The sequence below is a fragment of the Acinonyx jubatus genome, chromosome D3 (assembly GCF_027475565.1).
Source record: "Acinonyx jubatus isolate Ajub_Pintada_27869175 chromosome D3, VMU_Ajub_asm_v1.0, whole genome shotgun sequence".
NCBI classification, from domain to species: Eukaryota; Metazoa; Chordata; class Mammalia; order Carnivora; family Felidae; genus Acinonyx; species Acinonyx jubatus.
This window is the reverse complement of record NC_069392.1, coordinates 8,229,626-8,252,654: the sequence shown is the minus strand read 5'-3', so window position 1 is coordinate 8,252,654 and position 23,029 is coordinate 8,229,626. Positions and strand designations below refer to the sequence as shown.

The window sequence follows — 23,029 nt, the reverse complement described above, 5'->3', positions numbered from 1 at the left end:
TAAAAGAGCCCTGAAGACGAGAATGATTTTTACATTTTTAAAGCCTTAAAGGAAAAAAAAAAAATTTTTCTACAAAGACTGTTTGGGGCTCACAGTCTCAAATATTAAAAGGCACCTGGGTGGCTCAGTTGGTTAAGCATCCAACTTAGACTGAGGTCATGCTCTCATGGTTCGTGGGTTCAGGCCCTGCATCGGGCTCTGTGCTGACAGCACCTGGAGCCTACTTCGGATTCTGGGTCTCCCTCTCTTTCTCTCTGTTCTTCCTCTGCTTGCACTCTTAAAAAATATAAATAAGAATTAAAAAAATTAAATTAAAATAAAATAAAATGGCTCTGTACACACGTACACACACACACACACACACACACACACACGTACGCGCGCACACACACACACAGAGTTTGCCAACTCCTCTGTTCTACAGCACAGAATTGGTCACTTGGGTATTTGTGTTAGGGAGCTTGGCAGTTATGGATTAAGTGTTTGCTGAATGTTCAGTCAGACTACTCCAATCCTTTTTTTTCTAAAAGCCAAAGTACACCTGGATTCACAGCCCAAGTTAACAAATGATAAGCCCACATTATCAGAATCAGACATCTTTTAGAGCCAGAAAGCTCCTTTAAAAAGTCTACTCCAATTACCCAATTCTGTAGAGATTAATCTGTCTGGCTTCATGCAGAATTAGAATAATAATTTGGGTCCTTCAGTGAATCAGTCATCTTTGAATTTTACAATTTTGTCTTTTCTTTCCCTCAACTGCTTAGAAACAACACTACTTCACAGGGGTTACTAATTTCCATGGCTGTGCAAGATGACTATCAAAAGTGAAACTTTTCTTCCTACAAATATTTAGTTACTAAGTTAAAGAATTAGTTTTTTTACTGACTAAATCCTGAAATTGCTGGCACTACTGAACGTTGACTTTTCATTTTAAGAAATAGAAAATCGATTTCCTTAGAAGCTAAAGCAAATGTAATTTCATGTTAAGAATGTGTCATTTCTATCATTTACATAATCTTAAAGTAGGCTTTGCTCCAGAGTATACTACAGGACAGGAATCATCTAAGGGTATTTATGTCTTTGTACTGTTCGCCAACTCCGGGTTACCAAGATACATAAGGTTTGTTTTTAAACAATCCCGAAAACAATAGCCTGGACAGTCAATAAATAACCTACTCCCCAGGCATACACTGGGACCCCCAAAATTCTAAAGTTAAAAATGTTATGACTATCATAGCTTGAATCACTTTGATAAGCAGATAATATAGAGAGCTTAAAAAACACCATGGCTTCAGAAGATGAAAATGTGGGTAACTATCTCCATTTTTTTTACTTGCTGAAGCAATTTTATTTGGCTCCTGTATTCTAGATACCTCTTAGGCATCGCATATGCTATGCATGCTTCACAATGTCTGCTGGGAAAGATTATTAGCTGGTATAGCAACATATATTTAATTTCCTCAATTCCTACATCTCTCCCTCAAAATGCCTCTTGGTCCAGCCCAACCTTCAGAAAGTTCAGCAAAACCACTCTATAGTCTCCCAAAAGCTAGCAGAAAGAACTTTATCATCTAAGTTTAGATGATCCTTATATCCAAAAACTGACTACAAAAAGGTCTCTTTCTACAAGTATTCAAATAGCAACTCCACATTTGCTGTCATCTACAAGATATTTCACAGTATTTTCCAGTGTTTTTCAATTCATCAAAGAATTCCTCAAACTTAATTTCCTAATTTAAAGCATAAAAGTTACCAAGTATAAAACCACAATTCATGCCATTTATCCCTTCAGGCTATGTAGAGAGTACGCTGGCACTGCCAAGGCTGCCTGGCAAGAGATAATCTCGATGTACACCTAGAATTCAAATTGTTCATCTCTATAGTTTCACAGAACCAAATTATTGGGCTAAATGACAAATGACACAGTCAATTAGACTACTAACCTAATAAAAGTAGAAGTTAAAAAGCCTCAACATGTATAGTTTTTAAAAATAAACACTTATTTATCTGGCTCAGGTAAAGCAGTCACAGGAAATTTTTCCTAAACGTTCCACACAACTCACTGTAAATGTCTAAGAATTACAGCCTACCCAATTCAATGACCCACTGCTTTTAGTAATTCAGCAAAACTGCAATTTCTTTTTTTTTTTTTTTAATGTTTATTCATTTTTGACAGAGAGGGAGAGAGAAACACAGAGCATGAGCAGGGGAGGGGCAGAGAGAGAGGGAGACACAGAATCCGAAGCAGGCCCCAGGCTCGGAGCTGTCAGCACAGAGCCCTATGTGGGGCTTGAACTCACGGGCTCTGAGATCATGACCTGAGCTGAAGTCGGATGCTTAACCGACTGAGCCACCCAGGCGCCCCAAAACTGCAATTTCTAATTTGGACACGGACATACAACCACCATGAAAAGTTACCAAACAAAAATATACTGACAACCTAAAAATTAAATTGTGATTGGGCTTCAACATGATTAAAATAATCTACAAAAACCACAACTAACACCAGACTTCATGACAGAAGACGGTTTCCCCCCTATGATCAGGAACAAGACAAAGATGTTTGCTCTTGTCACTTCTATTCAATATTCTACTGGAAATTCTAGCTAGGGCAATTACACAAGAAAGAGAAATAAAAGGCACCCATACTGGAAAGATGCAAATGTATTTGTTTGCAGATGACACGATCTTTTTTTTTAATTTTTTTTTCAACGTTTATTTATTTTTTGGGACAGAGAGAGACAGAGCATGAACGGGGGAGGGGCAGAGAGAGAGGGAGACACAGAATCGGAAACAGGCTCCAGGCTCTGAGCCATCAGCCCAGAGCCTGACGCGGGGCTCGAACTCATGGACCGCGAGATCGTGACCTGGCTGAAGTCGGACGCTTAACTGACTGCGCCACCCAGGCGCCCCGACACGATCTTTTATATACAGAAAATCTTAAGGAGCTCCTGAAAAACTACTAGGATCTCCGCAACATCGCAAAGTATTAGAGCAATACGCAAAAATCAATTTTACATTATTAAAGAAAAATCTGAAAATGAAATTGTGACAATTCCAATTATACATACCTTCCAAACACAAAAAAAGCATAAAATACTTAGAAGACTTGTACACAGTGAACAACAGAATGCTTAAATAAACGGAAAGACACCTTATGATCACCAAGTAGCACTTTCCTGCATTGGAAGATTTAATGTTGATGGCCATATTCCCCAAACCAATCTATACAATCAGCATAATTCTTATCAAAACCCAAAGTTTTATTTTGAAGCTGATCTTGAGAGAGGCAGACACAGAATCCCAAGCAGGCTCCACGCTCTCAGTGCAGAGCTCAATGCAGGGTTCAAACTCACAAACCGTGAGATCATGACCTGAGCCAAAACCAAGAGTTGGACACTCCAATATCTGAGCTACCTAGGTGCCCCTGGATGAATTCTGAAAAGAAAAAACACACTAAGTGAAGAAGGCAGTTTCAAAAGGCCATATATTGTATGGTCCCATTTGTATGCAATATCCAGAACAGAACTGTGGTTGCCAGGGCCTGGGGGCAAGTGGCAGGTGAAGCGACTGCTAATGGGTATGAAGTTTCTTTTTTAGGGGATGAAAATGTTCTGAAATCAGATAGTGATGATGACTGCACAACTCTGAATATACTAAAAACCACTTAACTGTACACTTCAAAAAAGTGAATGTTACTGCATGCGAATTACATCTCAATAAAGCTGTTTAAAAAACATTGTGGGTACCTGGGTGGCTCAGTCAATTGAGCACCTTGATTTTGGCTCCTCCCTTCACTCTCTTAAAAAAATTAATTAAAAAAAAAAAAAAAAAAAGAAAAAAAAAAGTGACCCGGACCTCCAACCCATCAAGATAGGACTGATATACCCGCTGTGTGTACACTAAATACACTGTATATTCTCTAGCACATGAACTACAGAAGACAGAGCAATAAACCAGAGACTCCGTTTCCTCAACTGTAAAGTGTTAAACTGTTCTTAAGTGTACAGTTCAGTGGCATTAAGCACATTCACACTGTTGTGCACCCATCGCCAGATCTTTTCCAGATCTCTTTTCATCTTCCCAAACTGAAACTTTGTGCCCATTGAACAATTACTGCCCTTTACCCCCTTCATCTGTACACATCTACCGAGTGGTTGATGGTTAAGAACCAAACACTTGGAACCATTCACAGTACTGGCACACAAGCTAAGTTTAGCCATTACTCAATGTATGCATATAGACTTCCAATTATCTGTTCTGTACAGAAGATGCACAATAATCATGTTTATATTAGGTGAACCAACCACATACTTCTGATTTCAAGTTTCATTTTATTATTCACACGTTCAGCAAGTAGAGTACAATGTGTGACCGTTCTGCCCTTAAGGTGCTCACTGCCTAGTGGGATGATAATAGTATTTAATAAAATGTTTGCATCTATCTAAAACTAGGAATCATCTCTGTTCTGCATCCGCCAGAATGGTCAAAATTCAACATGGGTAGTATACAAGAGGCCAACGTTCAAGCACTGCACATGCTTTTTTAACAATTCGTGTATAGTCGGGGGGAAGAGCTGGAAGGAAAAAGTGTTAAACTGTTAGAACTGTCAGTACTCCCCGCTAAGGATTCAGAAAACAGGTGAAGGCAGAATAGGTTTAAGGGTGTGTACTGCTCAGAATAGTTACTAGTAAATATATTCATCTAAGATGAAGGAATTAAATCCATCTTTTAATATTAAACCAATTGTATTCTGAATAGAAAGAAAGGGGAGCAGTTGCCAAAAGGTAGAAGGGGGTAAAGGGCAGTAAGTGTTCAATGGGAACAAAGTCTCAGTTTGGGAAGATGAAGAGAGATCTGGAAAAGATCTGGTGATGGGTGCACAACAATGTGAATGTGCTTAATACCACTGAACTGCACACTTAAGAACAGTTAAAATGGTAAACCTTATATTATGTATTTTACCACAACATTAGCAAATAAAGGACATTTCAGTAGACTGGAGAGCTTAGGTCACACACACTGAATCAATCATATTTATCGTTCCTAAACCATCAAACACAACATACAAAACACTACTTAATAGGAAATGAAAGTTCACATTGGGCAACAAGAGTCAGACAGATCAGAGCTATAACCAAAACTTTGCTGTGGTGAGATCTGTGCACTGGACAAATTAATAAATTACATAAAATCTGCTTAACTTCCTAAAAAAGGCCAGGAAAGTTTGGTGGTACTGAAAACTGAAAACAGAGGCCTGAATGGCTAGAGCACAGCGAGTGGCATAAGATGAAATCACAGAAGCAAGCAGAAGCCATATGATGCCACGTCTCTTAGGTGAAAAAGCACTTTATATTTCAAGTGCAATCAGGAAGCCACTGAAGAATTTTAGCAGATGAGTCAACAATAGGACCTTTAGGAAACTGCTCTGGCTGCTACATGGAGAAAGGACTGGAAGAAGGTGAGTGAAAAAAGAACCCAGAGCCCATTTAGGACACAAGGACAGTCCCAGGGAGAGCTGGTGACTGAAGAAACAGAATTTCACAAATTTGGGTGTTTTGGAAACAGAATCAACTGGTCTTCAAGAATGAGAGGGAAGGACCAAGATGACTCCCAAGCTTCTCTCAGCTAAGTAGACGGTTAGAGTGACACACTGCAATGGGAAAGCCTGGACTGGACTGGACTGAGAGGAAAAGACAAATCAAAAGAGAAGCTAGCTTTTATTTCTTCTAAGGGGAAGATGCCTTGAGGGTCAAAGTTACAGCTTCCTCTGATGCTGTTTACCACCGCCATCTACTGATGCAAACTCAGGATAAACACTTTGGTCATAATTTCTAACTTTTCATATAGATTCAATATACTAAAATAGCCTAACCAGCACAAAAATTCTTAAAATATTTTTTGTTTGACTGGCTGAACAGTTTATTACCAGATTAAACTGGAGAAATGGAAAACACACAAAGTCAAATGAAATCTCATAAACAAATTTAGGCGATGTTATCTGCAACTGCACCCACTACATTCCTATTTCTGGGAAGACAAGCTATCTTCCTCTGATGTTTTCTTCCCCAGTTACTAGCACCACACCATCCAGTCACCTAAGCTAGAAATCTGGCCAGTGGCTCCGATTCTACATGCGAAGCCCAGTCAGTGCCATACACACATATGGTTATTAAAACCTGTCACTTTCCATCAAAATCTGAGACTCATTTGTCAAACTACAATGACTATAATTCCATGCTCAAGGGAGATTGTTATTTTGGGTTGGGACCCCGTAAAAACTTTAAAGACAGTGCCCCCAGACAACTCTGATGTGCATCTCTGCTTAAGAACCACTATTCATAAACAAAATCCCCCGTTATTCTTAATGCTACAGCTCTCGTTATGTCTTGGGTCTCATTACCTCTGGCCTATGCTATCAAAATAGCCTATCTCCAGCCTTCTCCATTCTGACCTATTTTCTGTATCAAAGGCAGAATTCCCTAATTCATATTTCTGCCATAAAACCACTGTGACAAATGGTAAAATGGGTATGAAGTTTGTAGATTAAAGTTTTGTATCAATGTCCTGATTTTGATAATTGTCTGGACTTATACTGAGGACATGTTCCTGATTTTATAAACACTCAAGTACTGAGGATTAAAAAGGCATCATGCCTACAATGTACTCTCAAATAATTCAGACAAAAAGGTGTAAATGTATAGATACAGACTGAAAGAGAATAATGCTCATGGGATAAAACATTAACACATTTACTGGGTAAAGGCTATGCGGGAACTTTGTACTATTGTTGCAATATTCTTATTTTTTTTTAAATAAGTTTAAAAAATCCAATGGGCAAACTGAGGGTTGATGGGGGGTGGGAGGGAGGGGAGGGTGGGTGATGGGTATTGAGGACACCTTTTGGGATGAGCACTGGGTGTTGTATGGAAACCAATTTGACAATAAATTTCATATATTGAAGAAAAAACAAAACAAAACAAAACAACTCTGTACCCCGGCTGTTCGAGAGGCCGCACTCTTATCAAGAGTGTTGGTCCCGATAGGTCGGCCTTGCCTCTCATTGTAATAAACTTTGTTGTGACTGTCAAAAAAAAAAAAAAAAATCCAATGGGGCAGCACCTGGCTGGTTCAGTCAGTGAAGCATGGAACTCTTGATCTCAGGATCCTAAGTTTGAACCCCACAATGGGTGTAGAGATTACTCGAAATAAATAAATAAATAGATAAATAAATAAATAATCAATCAATCAATCAATCCAGGGGCACCTGGGTGGCTCATTTGGTTAAGTGTTCAACTCTTGGTTTTGGCTCAGGTCATGATCTCAAGTTCTTGAGTTCCAGTCCAACATCGGGCTCTGCACTGACAGCACAGATCCTGCTTTGAGATTCTCTCTCCCTCTGTCTCTCTGCTCCTCCCTTGCTTGCACTCTCTCTCAAAAAAAAAAAAAAATGCAATGGCCCACTTCATTCTGAGCTGTACTTTTGTTAACACAATTAAACCAACGTGTTGGCATATAGGCAACACTGCTCCTTCCCTGGAAGAAAGAAAAATTATGGATGAGAGAATACCTATGACAAGGCAATTTCCTTTCAGAGGCCAAAAATACAGAACACAGGCCAAGAGATGTAGCACTTTGAATCCTGTTCATTAAAAGGAAAAACACAATGATGACAAAGAACAACTTCATCACAAGCCAGTGTGAAGCATTACCAAGACAATTCACAAAAAGAAACTGAGTACCACTGACCCTTGAATATCATGGATTTGAATTGCATAGGTCCACCTCCATGTGGATTTTATTTACCACACAGTCCTATAAATGTATTTCCTCTTCCTTATGATTTTAACATTTTTTCTCTAGCTTACTTTAAGAATACAGTATATAAAACATACACAAAACACGTGTTGACTATGTTCTGCATAAGGCCAACAGCAGGCCACTAGTAAATTTGGGGAAGTCAAAAGTTACACATGGATTCTTGAGTGCCCCAACTCCTGCATTGTTCAAGGGACAACTGGTAAAAAATATTCTGAGCTAAGAAAGGTGTGAAAAACCAGGATAATGTGAATTATCCAATATAATATCTCCAGCAAAAAGCCTAGACTATTCTTATTAGTTCTAAGCATCCTGGGCCACCTAAAAACATGGCACCAATCTTGATCAATGAGGATACGAACACCTTTAAGACCTGTGGAGAGCTCTGGCCCTGCATTTTGGATTCACAAACTCTTTGAAGCCCACCCACAGAACCCAGGCCAAGACCTCAGGCTCTGTGTTTTGTAAAAGTATTCTAAAGCAGAATTTTTTAGAGCCATGAAATTACTCTTAATTTTTTAATTTATTTTTGAGAGAGAGAGAGAGAGAGAGAGAGAAAGAGAAAGAGAGAGAAAGAGTGGGGGGAGGAGTAGAGAGAGAGGGAGACACAGAATTGGAAGCAGGCCCCAGGCTCTGAGTTGTCAGCCCAGAGCCCAATGTAGGGCTGGAACCCACAAACCGTAAGGTCATGACCTGAGCCAAAGTCGGAAGTATAGCCAACTGAGCCACCCAGGCGCCCCTAGAGCCATGAACTTATTCTTAACCATCTACTTAGCCTGATAGTTACAAGTATGACTAAACATTGTGTCAAGAATCAAAACAGGAATAACTATGTAGCCCTTAACTAGTATTCTAAATTGCTCACTACAACTAAGTGTCAAATTGAGATTAAGTTCACTATTTCACTAGTGCTAGTGTTCTACAATGGACCAAAAGTAAGTACAATAGTTCAAAACGCTGTTTACAACAAACCTTATGAATACAACACAAAGGAGGTGCCAAACACCTCAAAATATAGAGAACACTTGATTTGGTTGGAAATCACCAAAACCTTGTTGATAGAATTGATACATGAGCATATTTTTAAAACACTTAATTATGAGCTTTGAGAAATGGAACTGCATTCAGATATACAATCTAAGATAAGACAATGAACAACTCAACTCACCAGCAATTTCTACAATATCACCAGGAACTATGTCCTTAGCTTTAATCCGCTGTACACTCTTTCTGTCCTGTCGATATACTTTGCCCATTTCAGGCTCATATTCCTTAAGGGCTTCAATAGCATTCTCAGCATTTCTTTCCTATAAAAAAGATAAAAGCAATGAACATATACCCACCACTGCAAATTAGTATTTTATTCCAAGGAATCAAATTTCAGACTTCTCAACTTAAAAAAAAAAAAAGACACCAGAGATGCACATTCATGACATTTATTAACAATACACATCATAAGATGATACACACTAGGCTCTTAGGATTCTGTGCTAGAAAACGAAGAAGCCAAGCACCCTAAGAAGGATAAGGGAATAAAACAACAGGGAAAGCCGTTACAGAATCTGTCATCCCCAAGCCCACTGTGTAACATGGCCCTCACCTCCAAATACAGCCACACCACTGAAACCGATCCTGTCTCAGTAAAAGGTGCTGGTCTAGGATAGACTGCTTAGGGTGACTGCAGGCTTTTTTCGCTTAACAGCTATGTGACTGTGCCTGAGTTACACAACGCACAAGGTTTGGTGCCTACAAAGCTTAGACACTGACGCTACTACCTCAAGCACTGTGAGGATTAACAAACCATTTAGACTGTGTTTTGGCACACAGTACATGCTACAGGTCATCACCTGTAAAAAAAAAAATCAAGTTACATCTCACAATTTCTAGGAGATCTTTCTACAGTACTGAAAACCAATAAATGGCTGGAGTCTCATAAGAGAACTGCCAGTCCCATACCATATTTATTGTAATACTGCATATGAACATATCAAAAATTAGCCACACAGTTTTTCTTTCCAAATTTCGAGATGAAAGATACAGAAATCAAAATGAGTAATGCTTAAAAAAAAAAAAAAAAAAAAAAAGCTAAGGGAAGGTTCCTGTAAGGGGGTGAGAAAAAAAAAGAAGAAAGAAAAGCACATGTGCCATTTGTCTCCTCTCATTTTGGAGACTAAGCAATCAGAAGTGAAGGAGCAAATCGACACAGTGCATGCCCAAGAGGGCTACTCAGTGCACGAAGGACAAGGTTCATTTCTCACTTTTTGCTTTCTGATATAAAGCTCAATTTAACCTTTATTTGGACAGAATTTATGCACAATACCAGGTGATCTCATTTTTTACCCTACTCTAAGAATTATGGTCTGTTGTGAAAAATCCTGAAACCTGCTTAAAGTGAAATTGAGAGGACTCAAAACTGAAAGCTAGGGGCGCCTGGGTGGCTCAGTCGGTTAAGCGTCCGACTTCGGCTCAGGTCACCATCTCACGGTCCGTGAGTTCGAGCCCCGTGTCGGGCTCTGGGCTGATGGCTCAGAGCCTGGAGCCTGCTTCCGATTCTGTGTCTCCCTCTCTCTCTGCCCCTCCCCTGTTCGTGCTCTGTCTCTGTCTCAAAAATAAATAAACATTAAAAAAAAAAATTAAAAAAAAAAACCTGAAAGCTAATAGCATAGGTCTCACTTTTTTTTTTTTTTTAACGTTTATTTATTTTTGAGACAGAGAGAGACACAGCATGAACGGGGGAGGGGCAGAGAGAGAGGGAAACACAGAATCGGAAGCAGGCTCCAGGCTCTGAGCCATCAGCCCAGAGCCCGATGCGGGGCTTGAACTCACGAACTGCGAGATCGTGACCTGAGCCGAAGTCGGACGCTTAACCGACTGAGCCACCCAGGAGCCCCAGGTCTCACTTTTTTTAATGTACGCATCCCTAAAAAAGTATAAAAGATGTTAAATTTGGGGACCTCATGATAAAAATAACTTCAACCCCATATAAGATCTGCTTAAAGAATATCACCTGCATCACCTTAAAACAGAACTACTAGAACATTTAACCCTAATTAAGTTCAAATGCTACTGACAGTGTAGAAAGAGTAAATTCTCAGCACTGTTGCTACTCAATTAGTCAAATGTGAAACTATTTTGCAGGACTACCCCTTCCCATTTATTCACTGTGGCAGTTTTAATTCCTTTTCTCTCTCCTTCAAGGTCATGTCAGGTAGAGTTTAACTAGACTGCTCAAGGTTAAGAAATGTCCCAAGAGCACTGTATTTTACTTCTACTAAAAATTAGCAAAGGTACATTTAAATTAGAAGCATTAAAGATAAGTTATCTCAGACCCCAAGGACAAAGATGCCAGTTAAAATTACTTGAAAAGCCTTTCCTTCAACTCAAACAATCGAAAGGAATATTTAGAGCATAGGAGTGGAAAAGAGAAACAAATGATCTCAGATTCAAATAGGTTGTATCAGGCATTCACTTTGGCAACATACATACTAAAACTGAACAAAGCTTGGTTTCTCTATAGCTCCCAATCACTTGTCACCTTCTGTAAGAAGGCTTCTTTGATGACACTGGCCAGCAGTATGTGCCCCCCCACCTCCCAATACTACCTTGCACTGGATTTCTACTTTCCCTACTTCGAGAAGGCAAGCACCCTTCGGTATTACTCATACCATTCTGTATACTACGTAAATGAGATTAAGACCTAAAAATGTTATTTTTAAAACTAAGATAAACATAAAAGTCCTGTGAAAACTGGTGTAAAATTTTACTTTGGAATTTGGATCAGACTAAGGCTGGATTCAAATCCCAGATACTCTACATCCTACCTGTATGGCCCTTAAAAAGTCACTTAATCACTGTGGACCTTAACATCACATCTGTCAAATGGCAATATCATTTGCCTTACAAGATCACTGTAACAATGACATGGGAATGTATGTAGTATCTACCTCGTAACCGGCAGTGATTATTTAATAGGAAAATACGTATTATTAGCTTGAGAAGGACAATCTAATGCCATGTATTGTTTCTCTAGCCCATATTCACAAAGGGATCATTTCTACTTAAATATAAACAATTTTAGACAAAATTAAAAGGAACAGCACCATTAAAATTTTCTTCCAAATAGGTCATCTTTTCTATCTGATCCCACTATACAAAGACCTTCATGTTCATTTATAAGATCAGAAGTTTAAACTCTAACAGGGCTAACTAAGTATGATTATAAAATGTTTCCACTTAAATTAAGACTGTAGACGCACTCTATTTTAGTCCTGAAACGGGTGATTATATCCATGCTTAAATATCAATACTTAAAATGAATTTGAAGTATTAGTCTCAGTCTGTTAAAATATATTCAAACAACAAAAAAAAATCAAACACATCAACAGTCTTAGTAAGCTGAAGTCCTCAAAGTAGGTATCTACAGAACAGTTAATTACAAAAAGTGGGGTGGGTAGGAATCCCATTATATTATGGTTCTATACACTGGCTTCCATTCTGTGAGTCAGAAAGGCCTAGGCAACTGAGGGAAAATAGCCAGGAGCATGCTCTGAAGAGAAAACAATTTATATTGCTAAATATACACACACACCACCACCACCACCACCACCACCAAAAATCCAAGGAGATAAAACTGACATTGAGTTTATGAAATTTTTCAAAGGAAGCAGCTAGGAAATACAAAGACAGTGGATCTCAAATTTTCTGGTTTTTTCTTAAGTAGCTTCTCTCATCCATTATTTTTAACTCCATGCTACCATGAAGGATGAGCAATTTTTTTTTTTAATTTTTTTTTCAATGTTTATTTATTTTTGGGACAGAGAGAGACAGAGCGTGAACGGGGGAGGGGCAGAGAGAGAGGGAGACACAGAATCGGAAACAGGCTCCAGACTCTAAGCCATCAGCCCAGAGCCTGACGTGGGGCTCGAACTCACGGACCGCGAGATCGTGACCTGGCTGAAGTCGGACGCTTAACCGACTGCGCCACCCAGGCGCCCCAGGATGAGCAATTTTAACAGCAAATTATATACATGCATGAGAGGTCTAAAATGTTGCCATTAAACAAACAGACAAAAGAAAAAACATCTGTAGACTCTCCAGATTTTTTTAGTTAACACATAAGGAAAAAACAGATTAACACAGTTTAACTCACTTACATAAATTACTAAAATCTAGCACTGCATAATTTTGCTTACCTGCCACACACCCACAATAGCATTGGCTACTAATATAAGTAAAATTACAAAGGGTTCTACAAAGGCTGTAATTGTTTCTTCACCTTCTTCAAACCAAGCCAAAACCTAGAAGAGAAATGGCACGGGTTAGAACTGTAATGTGTTTTTAGGCTTAGTGCCACTTTACACCAGAAGTGGCGAGCACTAAAGGAATTGCAATATACCAAGTCTCTTTTCTTACAGTCCCTAGAAACAAATGGTGGCAAAATGTAAGGACATAAACAACGGGCTTACGTCTCTTGCTCACAGTACTTCTTGAGAATCGAAACTATACAACTTCTTAATACCCTTCAAAAGCTAACTTTTCACATAATAACTGTTTTAAAATCCAAAAAAAATGATTTCTGGGAATTAAATCCCATTCATTTTATATGTATATATTCAGAAGTAAAACTTAAGTTCTTGGTTTTGTTAAAATAAAAGGCAATCATCCACAACTCTGCTGACTTGCTTCCTATCAAATCATATCAAATTAATATCAACTAATATCAAATAATACCCACAGACATAAACTTATAGTAAAAATATTGTGAGGGGCTCCTGGGTGGCTCAGTCAGTTAAGCGTCTGACTCTTGATTTCAGCTCAGGCCATGATATTATGGTTTTGAGACTGGGCCCCCACTGGCTCTGTGTTTAGCGTGGAGCCTAGTTAAGATTCTGCCTCTGCCTCTGTCCCTCCCCGCATCTCTACAAAAACAAAATAAAACAAAAACCTTGATCATGAACTCAAAATTCTGGAGTGCAAAACCTGATAATGTCCCAGTTATTTTCAGTGGTTCTATTATAGGTCGCCTCTTAATACTCAAGGTTGTTCTGATCAGGAATATATTTTGAAGGTTATCCTACATATGACAGTATAGCAATACAGTACTTCAGAGATGACAGAAGTTCAAAAATGTTATTTACAAATGGACACAGAACACTGCCCCAAGAAAAATGAGCAGAAAATTAATTTCTAGCTCACACAACCATAACCTTGTCAGGACATAAAAGCTACGAGTTAAGAGAGCCACAATAAACTTCATAACTGAGCAAACTTAAGGTGGTAGGAGAACCCAACACCACAAATCTTTAATGATAAAGAACACAGTAAAATAGCCATCTAAATGGTTAAAAACTCATTTCTGTAAAAAACTGCCAATCCAGAAAGGATGTCAAATGTATCTAATATTCAATCTAGGAGATAAGATTTGCCTTTAACATTGCTTAACATGCTTGCATGTTTCACAATAAAACCTTTTCTTTAAATCTATTTAGTAAACAATCAAGGTACTGGTTTTGATACTTTTTAATACCGTGGGATAGGATTCATAGCAATAATGAAACCATCTATGTTTATACTTAGTGGAGTACTATAAAGTGAGCTTTTACACATATAGGAAACATAGTAAACAATCAGAGAGATGAATAAGGCCAGGCCCAACATGGATTTTCCAAGATAGGGGAATGATGAACAAGAAATATCAACCTGAGCAGGAAAAAAAACCCAGGAGACACGAGGACCAGGTTCTGATAGGTACCAATGACCACTGACAGCTAGTGAGAGAACCAGGGCAGGCAGAAAACCAGAATGAATATAAATGTTGCCACAAGCTTTCAACAGGGCATTCCTGGTGTTAAGGTCAGGCCTAGTGCCAAAATGAAAACTTCTCTAGGAAGTTATAAATTTTGATAGATGCAAGATCACAGCTGCTTTGATACTAGCCTTTCAAACATTTGCCAAGGAGAACATATCAGAAATAAGAAACTTAATTAGCTCTTGGGGGAGAAAAATCGCTCAACTTGAAGAGTAACCAGGACCTTTCCAAAGGTCAGTGAGGCATTAGCAACTGTAAGATAAGCTTCACACCTTGTTAAAAAGGGTATGAACTTCCCTCTTGGCAGCTAGTCCTGAGGAACAAACTTAAAGCAATAACCCGTAAGAGTTGGAGCAAAGGACAGGACTATCAGACCAAATCTCTACTTTTCAAGAAACGTGTGGTTCTTCTGCACAAATAGTATTTATCACTTACGTAAAAATCCTAATCTATACAACGTAGTAGCCTTTTCTTAACACTATATGACTTTAAATGTTTCTGTGTAAGATACCCAGGCATTCGTAATTATTTGAAAGTTCTACAAGTATATTAACTACTGTTTGATGAGAAACTAGTAGGCAAATTCTCAGGGTGGAAGGCTGGTGCTGAACCTACTTAAAATAGACAACCATCAACTTCCTGAATACTTTTTAAAATGTCTGTTTTGAAACCACAAATAAGCCAAATAATTAAATGCTACAGTCCAAAGTGACGATCAACCCATATTTCGTTAACTGGTAGGAACCAATCCAGTTGTTCAGGTTCATATCATATTATGCGGTCCTTCATGGTTTGTTCTATTGTAAAGAAAACTTCCAGTGTATGTGGGATGATGCTGCTGACAAATGAAAGATCCCATGAGACGTGGAAGGGAGTGAGGAGCAGTGTGCGGCACAGGCATCTTTCATTTTGGTGAAAGATGCCTTATTGACATTATAGCACAGTTAGTTCATAATTACGGTTTATCCCAAGTTATACAAATGTTTGTATGAGGGAGAATGTTCCTAAAAATCTTTACTGAGAATAGGTGAACACAAATAATTATCTATTTATATTGCCTTGTGTTCGCCTCTGTATCCCCAGAGGCCTAGAAGGGTCTCTGGTACACAGATGATGCTATTTACTGTAGAGGCATGAATGAATGAAACAAAATTTCATACAGCTTTTGCGGTACAAGACCCTAAGGGGAGTATATGAACTTCAACACTCAGGGTAAGAAGTAACCAACTTAATCAACACTATTCTACTGCATAATGTTAGGCAGGGTGTTTCTTCTTTCCTTTGCTTTGCACTATTAATACAGTACCAATACCAATCTTCTGGGGCTTATATAATCCAGCAAGTTCAAAGTTTCAAATTTGCCAATCCTATTCAAGGTAACCACTTACTAATGAATGTTCAACTACAGTTTAAACTGCTTCAGTACAGTAGGACAGGCTGTCTAGTTATCTGTTAAGACTGATCTCTGCACATCACAGTAATTTCTGATGTGACAACCAAAAGACACTGGAGAGCAGAGTTTAATGAATAAAAGCAAATTTATGGGGCACCTGGGTGGCTTGGTCGGTTAAGCGTCCGACTTCGGCTCAGGTCATGATCTCACGGTCCGTGAGTTCGAGCCCCGCATCGGGCTCTGGGCTGACCGCTCAGAGACTGGAGCCTGTTTCAGATTCTGTGTCTCCCTCTCTCTCTGCCCCTCCCCTGTTCATGCTCTGTCTCTCTCTGTCTCAAAAATAAATAAACGTTAAAAGAAAAAAAATTTTTAAAAAAGCAAATTTTAATCCAAAGTAAAAAGGTATATTCCAGTGGGAGACAGTCATGGTTCTGTGACTCCATTATCTTAGCTCCGTGTTGGGATAATATACTGAGCTCTTAACAAGATCCAAAAAAAAAAAAAAGACAATGAGAGAGAGCATAAGCACATTTTTAAGACCAAGGGCACTGGCCTGCATTCCTCCTTTATCCTTAAGAAACTTGCGATGCCATTGGATACTCAAACACTTATTCAATAAATGAAAAAATTCACATAAAAAAAAGTTTTAAAGAGAAAATGGAAGTTAAACGCTATACAAGAATGAAAAAATGTATCACCAACAAATGTTATGACAATTTTCTGAGGGTAGAAAACGAAAATTCTTTCAGCCATTAAAAAAAAAAAAAAAAAAAGTATGAATTAGACCATATTCTCTTCTGATCCACACACAAAACTTATCCCAGGGTCATGGGATTGAGCCCCATGTCAGGCTCTGTGCTGAGCATGGAGCCTGCTTGAGATTCTCTCTCTCTCCCCGCCTCTGCTCTTACCCGTTCATATTTTCTCTCTCAAAATAAATGTTTAAAAAAAATAAAAATACTGTTTTTAGATTTGAGAACATAATGTTTAAAAAGAAAAACACATGGGTGCCTGGGCAGCTCAGTCAGTTAAGTGTCCGACTTCAGCTCAGGTTATGACCTCAGGGTTTGTAGGTTCGAGCCCTGCATTGGGTTCTGTGCTGATAGCTCAGAGCTTGGAGCCTGCTTGGGATTCTGTGTCTCCCTCTCTCTCTCCCTCCCCTGCTCATGCTCAGTCTTGCTCTCTCTAAAACAAATATTTAAAAAGAAAAAAAAAAAAAAAAGAAAAACACACATTCACCTTTCAAAACATTTTAAAGAAAAGCTCTAAATAAATTAAACCCATCAGTAAACTACCCATTTTATCTTTTTTTTTTAAGAAATTAAAATACAGGGAAAAAAATAAAATCACTACATTATATAAAACACTTCTTGACTATATTGTTCTAAGAAAACAGATCTACATTTTTCTGTATTTTGAAAATGCTACCAACACAAACTCACTCAAATATCTATCTGTTCTATCAAAAGCACTAACCTAGGCTCTAAAAAATATTAAGAATCCCTTTTAAAGGGCCCAGGAGGAAGGAAAAACAAACTATTCAATTACAAGTGAGAAGCTGAAAAGTGCCTTGCTCTAAGAAAGTTTTAGTAGCATTTCAGAACCCATCGAAGTAGCTGTGGTGGGGACAGGGGGATGGAGGGTAGAGAAACTTTGACAAACCATGTTATCAGAGGACTTCATGCATACAGAGGAGGCAAATATGGCCCTCCTGCTCATCTCCTTCAGGTCTTTTCTCTAATGTCACCTTCTTGGAAGACTTTTCTGACCGCCCTACTTAAAAACTGCACTCCTTCCTCCTCATATTCTTATCCCTCTGCTTTAGTTCTCTATCACTGTCCAACAGACTACATGTTTTACTTGTTTATAATCTGCCTCCATTAGAATGTCAGCTCCAGGTCAAAGACTTTTCCTATTTTGTTCAATGCTATATCCCCAGCGTCTGTGCCGTGTCCCAGGTGTTCAATAAATACCTAATGAAGCAGTAAAAGAGAGAAAAGAACGGGTATTCCAGTAAGAAACCATATGATGTATTAAATGAAGGGCAAAGTTGTGACTAAAGAGGACATAAAGACAAACTGAAAGGACAGCAGGTCCTAAATGTCAAATTAAGGAATTTCTAATGTTACTTTATATGCAATGGGACAGAGATAGCTCACTTCTTCCAATCCAAGTGAACTTAAAAAAATAAAATAAAATAAAGAAAACAAAAACTACTTATATTTGGTGAACATTACAAGTTAATCACCCTTTATCCCTAGGCACCTGGATGGTGCAGTCAGTTAAGCATCTGACTTCAGCTCAGGTCATGATCTCGTGGTTCACGAGTTCAAGCCCCACGTTGGACTCTGCTAAAAGCTCAGAGCCTGGAGCCTGCTTCAGATTCTTTCTCTCTGCCCCTCTCCCACTCGTGCTGTCTCTCTCTCAAAAAATAAACATTAAAAAAAAAACAAACCCTTTATCCATACAGGTCATGAGTGTAAAACATGAATGTAGCTTCCTACAGTTAACACTTAGTCTGACATCTGAAATAAATCACTAACGCCTAATATTTCTTTTTAACTTCAGAACCTGAGGATATATCATACATCGTGTACATGTTGTAGAACTGCCTATTCACTCTTCCAAAAGAGCATGAATATTCTACCATGATTCTCCTGTTACATAGGAATAAACAGATTACCACAAAAAAGACTCAGTGATCTTTTGAAAGATAAAGAAATGAGGAATGAAAAGGTCAAGCACAATGTAGCAGTAGTGCCAATTCCACATAAAGAAAATCAACGAAGCAAGTTTTAAATCCAAAATGTCTTGATCAACCAAGTCAAAGCAAACTAACAGTATTTCCTAAAATTTATTATGTTTCTTTATCAACCCATAAAATAAAAATGTCACCCAGTTCATTTCCTGAGCATTAACTCCGAGTAGTTACCAAAAAGGTAATTCAATTTCAATTCCAAAATATAGCTCTATAAAGCTATAAAAATCCAACACCCTGCCCTATGATAAAATTAAAGCAAATATTTTAAAACCCATTTGAAAATGCTTAGAAACTAGAAGATCCTTTCTTCAAAGTAAAAATCACATACATTACTAAATCAAAGTGCTAATATAAAGTCATTCAAAACTGGCAACTCAAGAGATCCTATACAACCTAAATATCCAAGAGCTTGTTTATTAGAAATAATGCCAGTGATGTTACAACACTGCCTTAAGTTACACACACAGAATAACTCAAAAAAATTTATTTCCTCTCTGCCCTGTATATACCAGCTGACTTATTCTAAGGGGTCCCTGATAACGTTATTGAACCCCCGTATTTTAATTACCAACGCTGAGGCTACTTCAGAATTATGCAGCTAGCTTAAACATAAACATTACACTACCCCAAATGTATTATTTGTTTTGTGCCATGACAAAGTACTGAAACTGGTTAATCAAACAGCTCTACTCCTTTATCTTAATCGGTAAAGCAGCAGCCGTTTAGAGAGGGTGGGGGAGGGTGGAGGGGTGGGTGGTGTTGAATTAATCAAGAACAGACAGACATGTTAAGAGGTATAGAGTAATTCAGAATGCTGAATGATTTGCTATGACACTCTCTTAATTTTATTCAATGAAAACCATAGAAAACATTCTTGAGGACTGAATTATTTATAGCTACATATCACTTTGCCAAATGGCATGATAGAATTTGTAAATAGTATTACTCCAAAAAACTCACCTCTTACCAAATTTCCCCCCTCACCTAAAGAAGTGCCCACTGCTTCCTTTTTACTTAGTTCTCAAAATAGTCTTCTACGATATGGCTGTCATAAAGAACAAAGGAGATTTCTGGGGCTTGCATATGTACAAACATACAAAAATGAAACCTTGAAGCTCTGTCAATTTTGTGAAGCCTGAAAAAACATATTACACTGGGTGAATTTCACTTCCCATCACTTCCCATCCTATTTTATAAGACTAATATACTGTAATTTAAAACAAAAGTGTAATGATAAGAGAACTACGGTGGATGGAGGGAGGTAGGTGGGTGGGGGATGGGCTAAATGGGTGATGGGTATTAAGAAGAGCACTTGTTATGATGAGCACTGGGTGTTATATTTAAGTGATGAATCACTAAATTCTACTCCTGCAACCAGTATTACATTATGTGTTAACTAACTAGAATTTAAATAAAAATTTGGAAGAGAAAAAAAAAAAGAGCAAAAGTCATCCCTTGCTGTTAGGATTAGGAACTTCTATGTCCTACTCATGACCATTTTTAGGAAAACTACCAAGAAGTCCACTGCCCAAGAAAAAATACAATAAAAAATTAACATTGAGCAGAAAAAAAAATGTTAATATAACCTAGAAATATCCTCACCAACCCATCACCCTGTTTCTGCTGTAGTCCTTTGCATTTCACTAGTTTCTTAGCAACCATACAGGACTCAATTCGGTAAGCACATACAGAACAAGAAAAAACACTATATGTTTTGTTTTTATTTTTAAGATCTAGAACCAATTGTACTGAGCCTTGTTCTTTCTACCTAGGAGTCACTCAAGACAGGGGTCCAATTTAGATAAATATACCACCCTAAAGGTCAGTGACCAAATTTGGTCAACAGTAGTGCCATCACTGCCGTCATCATTCTTGTCACTGTCAGAAACAACTGTCACCTTGCCATTACCAGGAAGGGAGAGCAACTGGAATATTCCTTTTGTAAGTTCTATTTACAGACTACAAAGGGCCCAACATCATATTAGTGTGATCTTACACAGTGGAAGAACCCAAACAGAAAAAAGACTTCCCGATAAAGAACTTTTTGATGTTAAAATCTCAGAAACCACAAAAATTTATAAGACCCTGCGCCATTTAGCAACAATTTCTAACTGCACTGTCAATGTCAGGCATTCATTCATTTTCTACAACACAAATGGCTTCAAGTGTTTTGTTTATAATTTTAAAATACTGAAGTTGAAAAAAAATGGAGACACAGCTTAAGTCTCTAAATGTAACATTGTCACCCAATAGACATTTGTTTCTTGTTTTTTCATCTATGAAATAGAGTCAACCTTCTGAGAGAAAATAAGTTTCTTTATACTTACAAAAGATATACAAGCTGCCAGCAATAAAATTCTAACTAATAAGTCTTCAAACTGCTCAATCACAAGTTCCAACAAGGTTTTTCCTGTGAGAAACAAACATTTGTTGTAAATGTCATCTTAACATCAGAACACAAAGGGGAGAAAAAAAAGAACATGTTAAGATTACTCACCTTCTTCAGCCGGTAACTCTATAATGCAGAAATTCGCCAGGCAACGTGTCAACAAGGAGGAAAAAAAAAAAAATTAGCATGGTCTTTCAAAAGAGAATTCCTAAAATTACCACGGTCTTTGAAAGACATACCTAGGTATATGAACATTCAACCACTTTTAATAGAAACCATACTAAAATAGTAGCCCCAAGAAAACATGCAGTATTTGCCGTAACCAATACCTTAGGTCTACCCCGAAGCATAAAATCTCATCGCTATCTAAACAGGGCTCCCGAAACAAGGAGTCATTTCAGCTATGTCATGACTTCTGCCAGATGTGTAACTTTGGGTAGTACAAGAACGGTTAGAGGCATTCTCAACTGCAACGACGCCTCATAAACTGGGGACGAGAAAATGTCTCGCAGGGAACAGCCCAGCTGCAAGAGACTCGTCCGTCTCTCCAGCGGGGCCCGCAGCTGCGTGCGGGAAGCCGGAGAGCTAGCTGTGTGCGGGGAAGGTCAAGGGTTCGAGGCGCGAGATCTAGGAGGCGCAGAACAGACCCCGGCGCCCCCGCCTGCAACCCCTCTCCCGCGGGGCCCGCGCGCGGGCTCGACCCGCCGCCTGCAGCCCTCGGCGGGCGCGGAGCCCAGACCCACGAGGTGGAGCCCGGTCAGCCATCTTCCCTGGCTCTCGGGCCCGCGCCGGGCCGCGCGGGGCCCCTGCAGCCCCGGCGCCGGGCACCTACCGTTGGAGCCCCATCTCTCCTTGAGCTTCTTGACCTGCTCCAGGCTTAGCCCTGTGCTCTCGTTGACGCCGAAGTAGCCCAGCACCTCCTCCACCGTCTTTGTGTGCGCGTTCTCCATGGCTGCGGGGGCCCGGCCGGCCTCGCCTCCAGTCCCCGCGGCCTCCTCGCCTCCGCCTCGCACTCGGGCCGCGGGCTCGTGCCACCCTGGGCGCCCAGGCGCTGACTGGCCTCTCCCCCCTCCTCCTCCTCCTGCGGCCGCTTCCGCCTCGCCGGGCGCTGAATCACCCCGCGCCCCCTCCCCCAGACAACCGCCCCTCTCGCAGCCCGGCCCTCGCCGGCGCACGCCCCTGGCTCAGCTGGGCGGTGGGGGGCTCCTGACCCTCCCTCCCCTCGTCAGAAGGGAGGGCCTCTTTCGCCCTCAACCGCCCACCGGGAGCGCAGGCCGCGGCCCCAGAGCCCCCTCCCCACTCTCCCGAGGTGATTCGCGGCCCCACCCGGGCCGGAGGAGGGGGCGCGCGGCCGACCCCTGAGGGCGGAACGGAGCGAGGGCAGCGAGCCGGCAGGGTGGTGCGCGGCGCGCTCGCCCTATTCTCTCAGCTCCGCACCCCCGACAGCGGCGGAGGAAACTGCGGCGGAGGAGAAGGAGGTGGCGTCGGGGACGGCTCCGCGGCGGCTGCTCTAATAGCATTTATCCGCCGCTGCCTCCCCTCTCGCCGCCGCCGCAGCATGTGGACGCCGCTCATTGGCCGAGAGGGCCCAGCGCGGCGCGGGCGGCACGGCCCCGCCCCCTCCCTTCGGCTCCCTCCCTCCCGCGCGACTCGCGCCCACGCCGCCGCGCAGGCCCCGCCCCCTCCTGCGCACCGCCCCCAGGAACCCGGATAGAGGCCGGCGCGCGCCGGGCCGCGCTCGCGCAGTACGCGCCGTAGCCAGCGGCTGGCGGAGGGCGGAATTTCCGCGGGTCTTGGGCTCCATCGGTCTTCAACCCCGCTCACTCACGGACAGACCCCAGGGAGGTCGAGGGCTCACGG

At 40.3% G+C, this 23,029-nt stretch overlaps 1 protein-coding gene across 2 annotated transcripts in view; it reads right to left on the bottom strand.

Annotated features, from left to right (window-relative positions):
- ATP2A2 (ATPase sarcoplasmic/endoplasmic reticulum Ca2+ transporting 2) overlaps positions 1-22,718 on the bottom strand; it is a 58,212-nt gene extending 35,494 nt beyond the window's left edge. Inside the window, exons 1-5 of one of the 2 annotated variants that reach the window (XR_003415598.2) lie at positions 22,002-22,718; positions 21,278-21,295; positions 21,108-21,190; positions 13,011-13,115; positions 8,987-9,125 (exon numbers count right to left, since the gene is read on the bottom strand). Coding sequence is in view for 1 of the 2 variants with exons in the window: in XM_027044207.2 (XP_026900008.1) it covers positions 8,987-9,125; positions 13,011-13,115; positions 21,108-21,190; positions 21,278-21,295; positions 22,002-22,119 (463 nt within the window). In the remaining variant the exon portion in view is untranslated. The remainder of the gene's footprint in view (positions 1-8,986; positions 9,126-13,010; positions 13,116-21,107; positions 21,191-21,277; positions 21,296-22,001) is intronic. The other variant, XM_027044207.2, reaches the window with a different exon arrangement.
- Positions 22,719-23,029: the final 311 nt, after the last annotated feature.